General features: G+C 37.1%; 1 protein-coding gene and 1 long non-coding RNA gene across 3 annotated transcripts; one reads left to right on the top strand and one right to left on the bottom strand.

Moving 5' to 3' along the window:
* Nucleotides 1-2,263: 2,263 nt before the first annotated feature.
* On the top strand, nt 2,264-3,990 carry LOC110874437. The gene is made up of 3 exons (XR_002555948.2): nt 2,264-2,350; nt 3,308-3,360; nt 3,962-3,990. It is a non-coding gene; the product is annotated as an uncharacterized LOC110874437 (long non-coding RNA).
* A 3,532-nt stretch (nt 3,991-7,522) lies between these two features.
* LOC110877975 (carbon catabolite repressor protein 4 homolog 5) lies at nt 7,523-12,112 on the bottom strand. Of its 2 annotated transcripts, XM_022126219.2 has the most exons (16): nt 11,784-12,112; nt 11,549-11,712; nt 10,563-10,628; nt 10,441-10,493; nt 10,286-10,367; nt 10,033-10,076; nt 9,546-9,618; nt 9,387-9,479; nt 9,270-9,302; nt 9,074-9,159; nt 8,843-8,939; nt 8,580-8,665; nt 8,409-8,493; nt 8,232-8,293; nt 8,004-8,075; nt 7,523-7,884 (listed from the first exon to the last, which is right to left on the bottom strand). In XM_022126219.2, the coding sequence occupies exons 1-15, from the start codon at nt 11,917-11,919 to the stop codon at nt 8,036-8,038; spliced, it is 1,200 nt and encodes a 399-aa protein (XP_021981911.1). In that variant the 5' UTR covers nt 11,920-12,112; the 3' UTR covers nt 7,523-7,884; nt 8,004-8,035. The 2 variants fall into 2 exon arrangements, with proteins under 2 accessions (XP_021981911.1, XP_035831656.1); XM_035975763.1 differs by lacking the exon at nt 8,004-8,075.
* Between the last annotated feature and the right edge of the window lie 692 nt (nt 12,113-12,804).

Genomic DNA, 12,804 nt, shown 5'->3' on the forward strand with positions numbered 1-12,804 from the left:
TCCTTTCCCCTTTACCAAATTGTGGTGCGTGGAATTTTGTTATGCTATACACAAGTGTTGCAAAACCCTAAACCCCCCCCCCACCTTGAGAACGACGGCGATTCCCAGATCATCATCATTCGAAGATCTCTCCTTCTCCCTTAGCCTAGTTATTGGTTAGTATGTTATTATGACTTCTTTTGATTGTTTCTGATTATGCAGGTGCATGCGTAGAATTTAGATATGAGTTAGGATACTGTTTGCAAACTATTTGGACATGAATGATTCGTTTACATGCTAACTGTTAATTAAGACTTTACAAGATGATGATAAATCGATGATTACATGTGACCCGATCTGAACGTGTTAACCTTATCTTTATATGATATAGCTGAGTTTATGATGATTTGTTGCATGAAAACAGTGATTAGAATGATAGATGGTTTAATTGCAGAATCTGAATGGAGATTAATTAATATAGCTTATCATGTGTTGGATGTGAATATTTGATTATATAATGACTCATGGATAGAACAGTGGATTGTGTTTATGTGCATGTTAATAAATATTGGGAATGTATTGCACGTGAAGGCAATTATCGGCCCATGTGACAACATAATGAGTGGCCCAATAAGATGATGTTATGAAAATAGTTGTCGGCCAAGATTATAAGAATCAACAGATTTCATTTATTGTCAAGTGCTTTGTCCTTTAGCATGACAATTCATGACATAGGTGTGAGGCTCGCATGTGATAATAACTAGTATGTCGGCCATTATCTTGATCCAGTCAATTCATATTCAGCTAGCTTTGGGTAAAGTCATTTGGGCCGCATGTAGATGGGTTGGGTAAACACATTGGTAGTACGCTTCGTTGGATTGGACCACATTAGCGGGCCGCATGATTTACACTTGTCCACATATTACTTTGGACCGCCTGGTTATTGTTAGTCTAGTATGCTTGTCATATGAAATTACTTATAACCCAATTGTTTGTTGTATATATTATGTGAACTTGCCTAATTACTTGACTGTAAACCGAACTGATGATATGTGCCATACTTGTTTACTACTTGTGGAATATGTACAAAGAATATGTGATTTATGTGTATACGGAAACTGACTGTTGTTGGTAACCACATTAGGAATTGGTTGATTATTATGGAACAAGTAACTAGTCATACCGAGCAAGCCAAGGTGAGTTCACACTTTCCACAAGGCATGGGATTCCCAAGGGTTGGGAATGGGTAAAGGATTTAAACTGAAACTACGTGATCTCCTGGTTTGGGACATGTACACACCCTCTTTATTGAAGGGTGACAACACGTGATAAGAATATAATCGGAACCTGCGTAATCTCCTGGTTTAGGGATTACGTACACACCCTCTTTACTGAAGGGTGACAACACGGATACTAGACCAAAACTCTCTATCATGAAGTCCCTCCTTTTATATCGACTTAATCGCCGGGCCAATAGCGAGCGGGTCATTAGTTAGATAGCGCTATTTAGGTTTGACAAGCCTCACACCGTGCCGCAGAGGATGGGTGTGAACTAATGGATCTGGGCACTAGTCAATGATGATAGACATTGACGTCAGGGCACCAACTTACTTTAGTCAGTGGTCGATATGGTAAACGGGTCTAGTGGTTCACATGGGGAAGCCCCCACTGTTTATGGATATGGATTGGGAAATAAAGATACTGGTTATGGTTTGGGAAAGAAGGAACTGGTTAATCATATTTTCAACTATGGGGTAACCCCGACGGCAAGTAAGCCAGCTAAGGACAAACTATGATTTCGGAAATAACTTAAAACGAACACCCAACTGTGAACTCGCTCAACTTTGTTGTGATTCGTTGTTACATGCCTTGCAGGCCTCTAGGTGTATATTGTTGGAACTTGCTATCTGGGAAGCTGGAGTGGTCATGGGTCGAGATACATGGAAACACAACACAAGACAAATGGCTTTTACATATGGTTTATAAATACTTAACGAATGAATTATGCTTCCGTTGTATAATGTGAATTGTTTTCGACATTGTAACACTTAAGGTCAATAAATGAAAGTTTTATTTAATTATATTATGTGAAGCTCAATGTGATTGGTGGCTTCGATCCTGGTACGTCACACGCCCTGCGGTAATTCCGCATGTGGTATTTTGGGGGTGTGACAAATGGGCTTTGGCCCAAGACCATTCTGCTGGCCCACTTGTGTGGTCTTTTGGCTTTATAACTATTGTGTACGTAACCTTCCTTTATTCTCATTATCTTAACATAACAAACCAAACCCTAAACCCCTCTAGTGTGCGTCGGCAGAAGTGAACCCCCCCCCCCTCTTCGAAGCAGTCGGCTATAAGATCAGAACTTGTGGTTAGTGATTTGTGTTTATGCTAAATTGTTACTCGTTGATCTTGTTGATATGTATTTGTACTTGTGTGCATGATTAACACATAGTGGCTATATGTAACTTATGATAACTATGCTTCTGGAATACAGTAGATTGTTAGGATGATGATCCTGTTATGACGTGCATGTTAATGATATTAAACCCTGATTTCTTGTGTGAACTATAGGTACTGAGATTAGTGGAAATAATGGTGTTCTTCATGATACTTGAATGATATGAAACAAAATGTGTTCAGGATGATTAGGGTAGAATATGTGCCAAGGGTTACAAAAATAAAAGGGTGACAAAATTGTGTAATGATTGATTCTTATTTAAACACTTACTGATGTTGCGATGATGTTATATGTGGGGCTATGATTTGGTGTAAACATGATTGTATGAGCTAGAAATATTTGGGTTATTAAATGAATGATATGTTGAATACTCTGAAATTATCAGAATACCGTTAAATAACAATAGATGGTTACTGTAACTGGGAAATAACCGTATGATCGATTGGTTTGGGTGAAACGGATGATGTTGATGATTAGGGTTTTCTGTGTTTGTGTATGCGAAACTGTTGATGATGAAAACCCTGTCCCAACGAAATCACTACCCCGACGAAAACCTGGTGCCGACGAAATCTTGGTCGACGAAATCAATGTTCGTCGTGGCCCTTTTTCGTCGTGACCCTGTGTCGACGAAAACCTCAAGTTTTCGTCATGAATCCTATAGGGAACAGTAGGTAAATGTTTAGGTACACTACATGCATGATCCTTTTTGTCATCTACTATTAGTGATTGTTATGTGTTGTCATGAACTAGGAAGCATGGTTTGCATGAATCTGTATAACTATTGTGATATTTAAATTCATAATGTGACTGTATAATATACGTGAAACTGGTAACTGCAAACTGATTGGGTATACATGCAAACTATAGGCTTTGATTGAACTAATTGCGGCCAAGTAATTAAGCATACCGAGCAAACCGAGGTGAGTTCACACACTTTCTAAGGCATGGGATTCCCGGTGGTTGGGAATGGGTTAAAGGATTAAAACGGAACCTACATATCCTCCTTGGGTAGGATATGTACCTCCATCCTCCATGGGTAGGATGCCAATGTTAATCATGCGTATTCTCCTTGGGTAGAATACGTACGTTCGTCCTCCTTAGGTAGGACAACAACCTTAAACGTACTAGACAAAACTCTATCATAAGTCCCTCATTTTTATATCGACTTAATCGCCGAGCCAATGGCGAGCGGGTCATTAATTAATAGCGCTATTAGGGTTGACAAGCCTCACACCGTGCCGGTAGGACGGGCGTGTACTAATGGATCTGGGCACTCAGTCAATGATGATAGACATTGACTTAGGGCACAACTTACTTTCGTCAGTTGTCGATATGGTAACGGTCTAGTGGTTCACATGGGGAAGCCCCCACTGATCATGGATATGGTTTGGGAAACAAAGATACTGGTTAACTCGTAGTTTACGAAACAACTTATGGTTTTCAAAACAAACTTATAAAACTAAACAACCAACTGTGAACTCGCTCAACTTTGTTGTTGACTCGTTGTTATATGCCTTGCAGGCCTTTAGGTGCATATTGTTGGAACTTGCTGTCTGGGAGGCTGGAGTGGTCATGGGTCGAGATACATGGAATCGCAACACAAGACTAATGGATTTTACATGTGGTTTATAAACACTTAACGAATGAATTATGCTTCCGCTGTACACTGTAATTTATTTGTAATGTTGTAATACTTAATGTTAATAAATGAAAGTTCTATTTAAATATATCTATGAGTTCAATATGATTGGTGGCTAGATCCTGGTACGTCACACACCTCGCGGGGGTTTCCGCTTGTGATATTTTGGGGGTGTGACAATTATGCTTAAAATATAGCAAAAAGTCAAAATAATACCAAATCATTACCATAATTCACTAACTTTGTATCTCAACACATATATTAACTTAAGTTACACCATAAATCCGGATTAAATACCAATGTGACTTGAAACAATATTAATTTTTTTACCGTATCACTTTTAAAGCCAAAATAAGACTCCTATGCCGTATCACTTTTAAGCCAGAATAAGACTCGTGTGAAATTTTTCTCAGTCATTTGGACATCAGAAAGTATGTTTTCTATTTTTCTTGCTATTTAAGGTCACAAAAACGAAATAAATATCAAACAATATCCAAATATTATGAAATTTGGTTTGGAATGATTTTCCATGAAAATAAACATTTCGGGAGAATTTGAATCAGTTCTGATTCTTGAAACTGATATTTTGATTTTTATGTAGAAAATAGTATAAGTAATCAATTTAGGCAAAAAGCCCCAAATTATTTCCATCATGGTCACAAATATGATCTGAGAAAAAATATTGTCACAATTAAAACCCAATTGTATAGGTAATTTGAAATGCATATGCAATAAAGTTCTTATTTTTAGCTATATTGAGTTGAAAATTGTCATACCTTGAAGAAAGGTTGTGTTATATGGTTTGTTCGATAAAATCATATTATGGATCAAGCCTTGATTTAGTGTCTTAATTTTTTCATATGTGAAAACAAGATCAAATGGTCTTTTTCTTGAAACTCTTGATCATCAAATCGTGTAGAATCATAATGGATGATTAATAAACTTAAAAAAAAAAAAAAAAAAAAAAAAAAAAAAAAAAAAAACCATGAATCATGTTTTAGAACCTGATTTTGATGAGAGTTTTTGGAAACCACGTGATCAAACCACCATAAAACCAAAATGCAAACACATGGGTGTGCGTCTTTTCTAATTGTCTTTTATGTGACTTGGTAAAGAAAAGAATGGTTGTGCACAGTTTCCCCTCTTCAAACTGTCTTTTTTTTTTTCTTGTTCAAGGCTGGTTGAGGCTGCATGGGCATACTCCATGCATAGTTTTCCACTTCTTTTATTATGGAAGCCAATTATAAAAAAAAATGAACGATTTATAACTCTACCATCTTGGTGCAGACATTACTCGTATCACGGGAGTTTCGCAACCCCAGTTTCTTGTTTTACTGTTTTAACTGGGGGAGAAACATGCTAAACCTAACTATCTTATTTAAACATGGGATTTTCATTGCTTGTTATGCGTGCACGTTATATGAATATCATTTATTATGAATTCATGAGGTATCATTCTATATCACACCTTAAGTCCATGCGTTCATTCACAACCATTTAACTCTTGGAGAGAACAATACTGCTAGCTAAAGTACACGAATGCCATAGGCAGGCACTTAAATGAATATTTCCAACGTTAGCATTCATTCTAATGTTCCACGATTGATATTAACCAGAGCAAACATTAGTCAGTAGGCTTGGTTTGGGGACCTTTATCATCCGGTGCATCACTTCACTTATATTACATATATTACATTCAAGCAAACATCATGATGGATGCCATGTCTTTTATCATATGATTACTTTATTGAATCTTCAAACTTGTGTGCTCGTCAACAACCATGTTTTCAGGTGATAGCAAGTGAGTTAGCAATGGACTTGGACTTGTTTAGAGACTTGCATCAAGACTTATGTGGTCGTTTGTTTACATGTAGACCTTTGTGTCGAACGCATACTGACATATTTTGAATAAATGCATTTTTAGTATTTTTCTTGTATTAATGTGTTATAATATACGATCATCGATTCCCGTGTTTACGCCTTGTTGCCGGTATCATATTCATGCATGTTATTTGATATTTGTGCTAGTATAGTTTTTATCCTTGCAACTTTAAGGACTTTGATTGGTTTAGACCCATATGGATTGACATACTCCATAAGTGATTAGGTATAGGTGAACATTCTAGTCTCCTAACTAGAAGGCACTAGGGATGGCAATGGGTCAGGTTTAGGACGGGTTTAGGTAATCCCAAACCCAAACCCGGTTATATAAGTTTGTCCCAAACCCGCGAAAAAAATAAAAACTATTCCCAAACCCGATTAACCGACCTCAAACCCGTCCCAAATGTGTCGGGTTTCGAGTTTACCCAACGGGTTCGGGTTTGATTGCCATCCCTACTAGAAGCTCATGGTTGGATGCCACTAGGGTGACCATAAAAGGCAAAGTACAACGTGATAGTAGATTGCAGTGCATGAGAATCCTGCCAAATCATACTGCAGGAGCAACCATAACCAACCAGCCAACCCAATAGAAGTTGTAGTAGTTTAAATTTATTATTTGGATCATTAAGTGCAGCAATAAGACAACGTATGGACACTATTCATGCATGTCAGGTGAATTATGTGCTTATTTGATGATTATATGCTAAGTTTTTACACACTAGATACTAAACACACTTCAAATTTTGAGGACGAAAATAGGGGAGAATATGACAACCAACGTAATCACCTCCACTACCTTTGCGACAACAAGTACCCCCCTCCACTTCCACCATCCCCAGTTGCCGCCCCAAGCTTCATTTACAAACAAACAACCAACCTACAACACCACCCACCGCCGTATCGTTGCCCATGTCGTCACCATTATTTCCCGCCAAAAACACCAACATCCCCACCACTGCTTCATGCCAAATCCACCAATGCCCGCCTCCGCTTCAGCACTAAAACCACCACCCACGTCTTTACCACCACAATGCCACATACACCTCTGCCCTCTGCGGCTGTTCACGAGCTGAGCCGAACCGAGCAGACCTTTGCTCGTGCTTAGCTCGTTTACAAACCGAACCGAGCGGAGCAGGTCATTTAAAATCGAACCTCAAATCAAATGAGCATTTTCCAAGCAGTGAATATTCCGAGCGAACTTCGAGCAATTTTGACAACTGTGTCGCCCGATTTAAATTTGCGAAGAGAGATAATGACAATGTTAGGTCTCAAGTTTTTATATCTTTTAAAACAGGCACATTTCATGGCATGATATTTTTCTTATGAATAACAATGTTATGGCCGATGAGGCAATGATCCTATTGCACGAACAATGACGTTGAGAGCAGGAGACGATCGACTTAGGATAGTATGAGACATTGAGGCGATGGGGAGACTGCCTTTAGCGGTTTAGGGTTTAAGTTTTAGATTTGGTGTTAATTTTTTATTGGAATGATTGTGCTAGCACGTATAGATATAGTTGCAAATTTGTATATAGCTGACCAAAATCTAATACAACGGTATATACAAAACTATAAATCTAATTAATATTTATGTATATATGTATGTGTGTATATAGGGGGTGTGCGTGTGTATATATATACATGTTTATATATGTATGTGTATATGTATATATACTAATTAACAATAATAATTCGAGACCTTTGCTCATGCTTGGCTCGTTTAAAAACCGAACCGAGCGTCTCGTTTACAAACTGAGGAGAGCAGCTCGTTTACAATCAAGCCTCAAATTGAACGATCAATTTCCAAACGAGCAGCGAGCGGTTCGGATGGCCCTAGCTAACATCGACGTTGCTCCGACCCCACTAGCGTAAACTACATTGCCACCATTCTCGCCACTAACCGGGATCATTTTGGTCCTAACCTGTTTTTACCCGGACCAAATTTATAGTTTTTGTTTAGAACGGTCCATTTTGACCCAACCCATTTTACTCAAAAAAAAAAAAAGAAACATTTAACCAGGGACTGTTTTTCTAGGCTTACTTTCTTGCCATAGGTTTTTTCGGAGCAAACACCTAAATGCCTTTTAAAACTGTCATTTGAATGATACATGTGCTGAAAAATGAAAATGCAGCTTTTGAGTGCCATCTTTTTCTTCAAATTAGAAGTGGTGGCAACATAATAAAACAAATACAACAGAATATATATATATATATATATATATATATATATATATATATATATATATATTCAAGCTTATTAATCAACTACCTCAAATCATCATCAACAAAGGCCAGTTCACACACAAGAGCAAGATGATCGCTTCCCCACATCTGCAAGAATAAGCACATCAGGAGACACGAGTATCATGGGAATCACAAAAATGAAAAGATACATTCATGACATAATATAAGGATGCCCTAATTAGCTGGTGTGTAGTTGCCGTACCTTACTCGGAAGCCCTCTTGTTTTCTTCAATATTTCAATTGGTAATGTTTCAAGGACTTTTACAGGAACAAGGTCATCAGTATGCCTATGAGATCATGGTTTTTTTAACACATACGCTGATATATAATGTAGATAATATGACCCCCACCACACACACACACACTGACATACCATATGTAATCAACAGTGCCCATAAATTTTGAGTGGAAGGATGTCGCTAAGGGTTCCCCATGACAATCTCTAGTCAAACGGCTAGCCTGAACAAATTAAAACCATTATCAGATTAATTTATACAGAGCACTCGAGTTTACTTACTTATATACCCGCGTTTAATATTATGTTTTATTAAAGCTGATTATGTGTTTTTATTGTTGTGTATTTCAAAACACAAATGCCTTTGAGAAACAAAATACAATTTTAAAATCTAAGCTTACTGGAACACCATAATATGCACTATTTAGTTTTAAGTTGTGCCTAAGGTAGGTTGACTCTTCAGATCCTGTTGCTAGCTTCAGTTCTTCTTTGCTCCACCTATCGATACCAAAAGAAACACATATCACTCTAAAATCTAAATGTTTAAGAAATTCATGTAACATTACAAACGAATTCAATCTACAATCTAAATGTTAAGATATCTACATTCCATGAATAAAAGTATTGCGGACCTAGAACACTGAGATCCAAATCTAGGGTAATCCAGTGGACAAATCTGTCCAGATATTCTTTTGCGTTCATGATTTTGGATGTTTAACTGCAAAAGAAATAATATCACTCATGATTTTGGATGTTTAACTGCAAAAGAAATAATATCACATGTCACATTCTAAAGAAAAAGGAAACTATTATGAAAGTAAAAATCACCTCAGACGAAGCTATGAACTGATAAATTGCACTCTGAAAAAAAAAAAAAATAAGAAGAGTGAGTAAAGAAACAAAAATAAAATAAAATGTAATCCAAAGGGAGCAAAGGAAAGGTACCTGAGGCATACTATTTAAATCCCCACCAAGTATAACAGGTATATTGCCCCATGTCTGTGAAAGTGTATGAGCTTTGTCAAGAAATAACCGAATCTGCAACACAGATATCACTAATAAACAAAGCAGCAATAATAACTATTGCAATCAGATAAACTATACCTGACCAAGCTTAATGTCTCCACGACTAGGATTGAAAAGCACATGTACATTTCCAACCAATATGCTTCGAGCCCTACAAATATTATATGTAAAACAATTATCTTGCTGGACTTTCAAGTTCAAAGAAATACTAGCATGATTTAATGAAGTTGTATTTCGCCTGGAGCCATTCCCCCATCCGTTCTGTATGTGTGATTACACCTGACCCATTAATAGATTGCTTTCGTTGGCTAAATGGGTTGATTTTGGTATTTCAATTTATACAACCGGGTCATTTCTATTAAACTAGCTAGCTTAAAATAGCTCGACACCACCCGCCGCCAATGATTTTATCTAAAACGACCAGTTTCAACCCAAACAAGTTTTGTACCCAACCACGCATTTTGCTAGGCTTATGTGCCTTGAGTTACAGGATTAGGATTCACACAATGATAATAATAATAAGCACGACACAAAGAAAAAGAACAAGTGTGTCCAACAAACTTACTTCAAATTTTCAGTGTCGTCAATTTGTTTCTGGTTCCCATTCATCTGTGTGTTTTGCAGGGCAGAAGGTCAACAGGTATTGGTGGAAGAAATAATATAATTAGAATAAATCTGGAGCACCCACGCGTTATATAAGCAAATGCTCACATACAAATTTGATTACTTACATTTTTAATTTTAATTAGAATCACAATACAAAGATTTTATTACTTTGTGATTATCGCCTCTAACCCAAACAGAATTTTTATATATACCTTAAGAACACAAAACTGAGCAACATTGTCACGAAGGCCAAACCGCTTGAACTCAATGTTGTCCTCATGCACAAGAGAAAATCTGATAACAATAAATAAATCCATACATAAATACATACTGATGTTTCATTTCCCAAGAAAGAAAAAATGCTTACAATTCATCCTTCCAAAAAATAGCACATCCATCACGTGCTTCCCCAGTACGAGCCTAGCAGGAAAATGAGACTCTAAACAACAGCCGCACAAAAACAAAAGATGCAGGGAATTGGATTTAAACCTGGTAAACTCCGCTAAATCCATCGTTGTATAGCATTTTACTCAAGTCATCGAACCGATCAACCTCCTGCAAGGTAGCCAAAATAATAACCATATGAATTACTTGGTGCAAAGAGAAAAGATGTAACTAAATATGAGATATGAAATCTTATTGAGGAGCACATAATTGAAAGCTCGGTTTTAGAAAGCGTTTCTGGTGCCGAGGTGAAGCGCTGGCCTCACACACGCGAGGCGCCCGATGTTAATCAAAACATGTAAGTTGATTCTAGGAAACATTTTCAACATAAACACTCGAAAAACAGGACATGGAAAGGAACAGACACATAATTTAAAGGCATGAGCTACCCTATTTGTGAATCTCTACGTACAACCAAACAAGTTGAACCTAAAGCGGCCTAACGTCTCAAGCGAATATACAAGAGTTGTTTAAATAAAGAAGCACGACGGATGAATGCCAGTTCCATATGTTGCTCAACAAATATAATACGGAAAGAAAAGAACAAAACGTCGCCTTTGGATATAACTAATAGAGAGTTGCACGCAGAATCAACTTAAGCTGGTAAAATCATCAAAGAAGGTTATGATCTAAGGGGGTGTTTGGGATTGCTTTTAACTTATGACTTATTATAAGTCATAAGTCACAAATCCTAACCTCTCATTTTCTCCTTTTCAAACCATAAAAACTCCTTCTCAACCCATTATCCAAACCAAACCCTATCAAAATGACTTATTAACTTTTATAAGTTCCAAAATAACCTAACCCAAACACCCTCTGTAGGTGTAAAATTTTTTATCCCTGGAGTTTTCATTATATCATCCTTACTTAACAATAAGAAGAAGAAAAAGATGTCAAAATGAATGAATAATGTAAAGGTCACTCCTGAAAAGGTAAAGGCTTCCCTCTCACAACTTTAGGGAATTCTTCTATTCTATGGGATTAAATAATAATAATACTTATGTTAAGCAAAATGAAGGTTGGAGACTTGCCTGAAAACACAAGATGCTAGGACTATAGCGACGAATCTCTCTGCGTATAACCCTTCTTCTATATTCCCACTTCATATATTTAGGGATGACATCAAAGTACAAATCCTGATGGTTTGAAGCATTTTCAACACCCAGTATATTGTAGGATACAAATACAAACTTATCTGCAACACCATTACATATATTAATTAATTAATGCATTCATAAAGATAGACAGATAACTGATAAGAGTTACCTCTGTGATCAGAGTTAGAAAAAACCCATCTTCGATTTTCATGTCTGCGGTCACGCTTGGAAGTATGTGTCAGATTTGCAGTTATGGGCTGAGTCTGTATGCCTAACTTCCGCTTCTTGCGAGATGGTTCTGCCATGGAGTTTATGCGCGTGTAGGCTTGGTTGTTCCGTTCGGGGTCTATCTTACCAATTCAAGCTGTATGTATGCATTTCTTACTCTCTCACCGGACCCTCCCCAATTCAAGTCGTAGTTTTATGATTTGCAGGTGTGGGGTGTTTTGGAATGAGGGGGAGATTAGGGTTATTTGAGGGTTTTAAATGGGGGAGAATGAGTTGGGTAGGTCAAAGGACATTAATTAAATTAACTGGGTTTGTGTTAAAGAATATAACATGTTAGACCATGTGTAGTGGTAAATTGTTATAATGTCTTCATCATGGGGCATTATTCGACACGTGTTATCCCAATAGCATAAAGTGGTGTACTGGGGCATTATCCCAATAACGCCCATATTATTTTTAATGCAAAAAAAAAAAGTTTTAAATAAAGTTGTCAAAAGTGATGGGTAGCTCAAAAGTGATTGGGCCAAAATGACCATGTGGGTATCATTTTCAAAACTTGTTAGATACTAGTCAAACATTGAAGAAATCTCATTGGCCACATGCACGTGATCTCAGGCATAGCCCAACAACTTCAGCGTTTTAATTAAAACGCCCACATGCTTTTTTTTTTTTTTTTGAAAAATAACGTCGGCTAACGCTGGGTGTAGTGGGGGGAGGGGCGTTTTGGGGCGTTTTTTTTTCAATTTTTTTTTAAAATCACGCCCCACTACGGGTGGTCTTAGGATTTGTGAACATTAGATATGATTAATGTAATTATTGAAGAAGACAAAGGACATGATTTGCAATAACATACATAAATAAAGGACGTGTTTTGTAATTTACTCTTCAAAATAAACATCCAACCAAAACCATAAAACGATATGAAAAACCTATAAATACTAAAAATCTTCAATAACCAGCAT

Source organism: Helianthus annuus, chromosome 8 (assembly GCF_002127325.2).
Source record: "Helianthus annuus cultivar XRQ/B chromosome 8, HanXRQr2.0-SUNRISE, whole genome shotgun sequence".
NCBI lineage: Eukaryota > Viridiplantae > Streptophyta > Magnoliopsida > Asterales > Asteraceae > Helianthus > Helianthus annuus.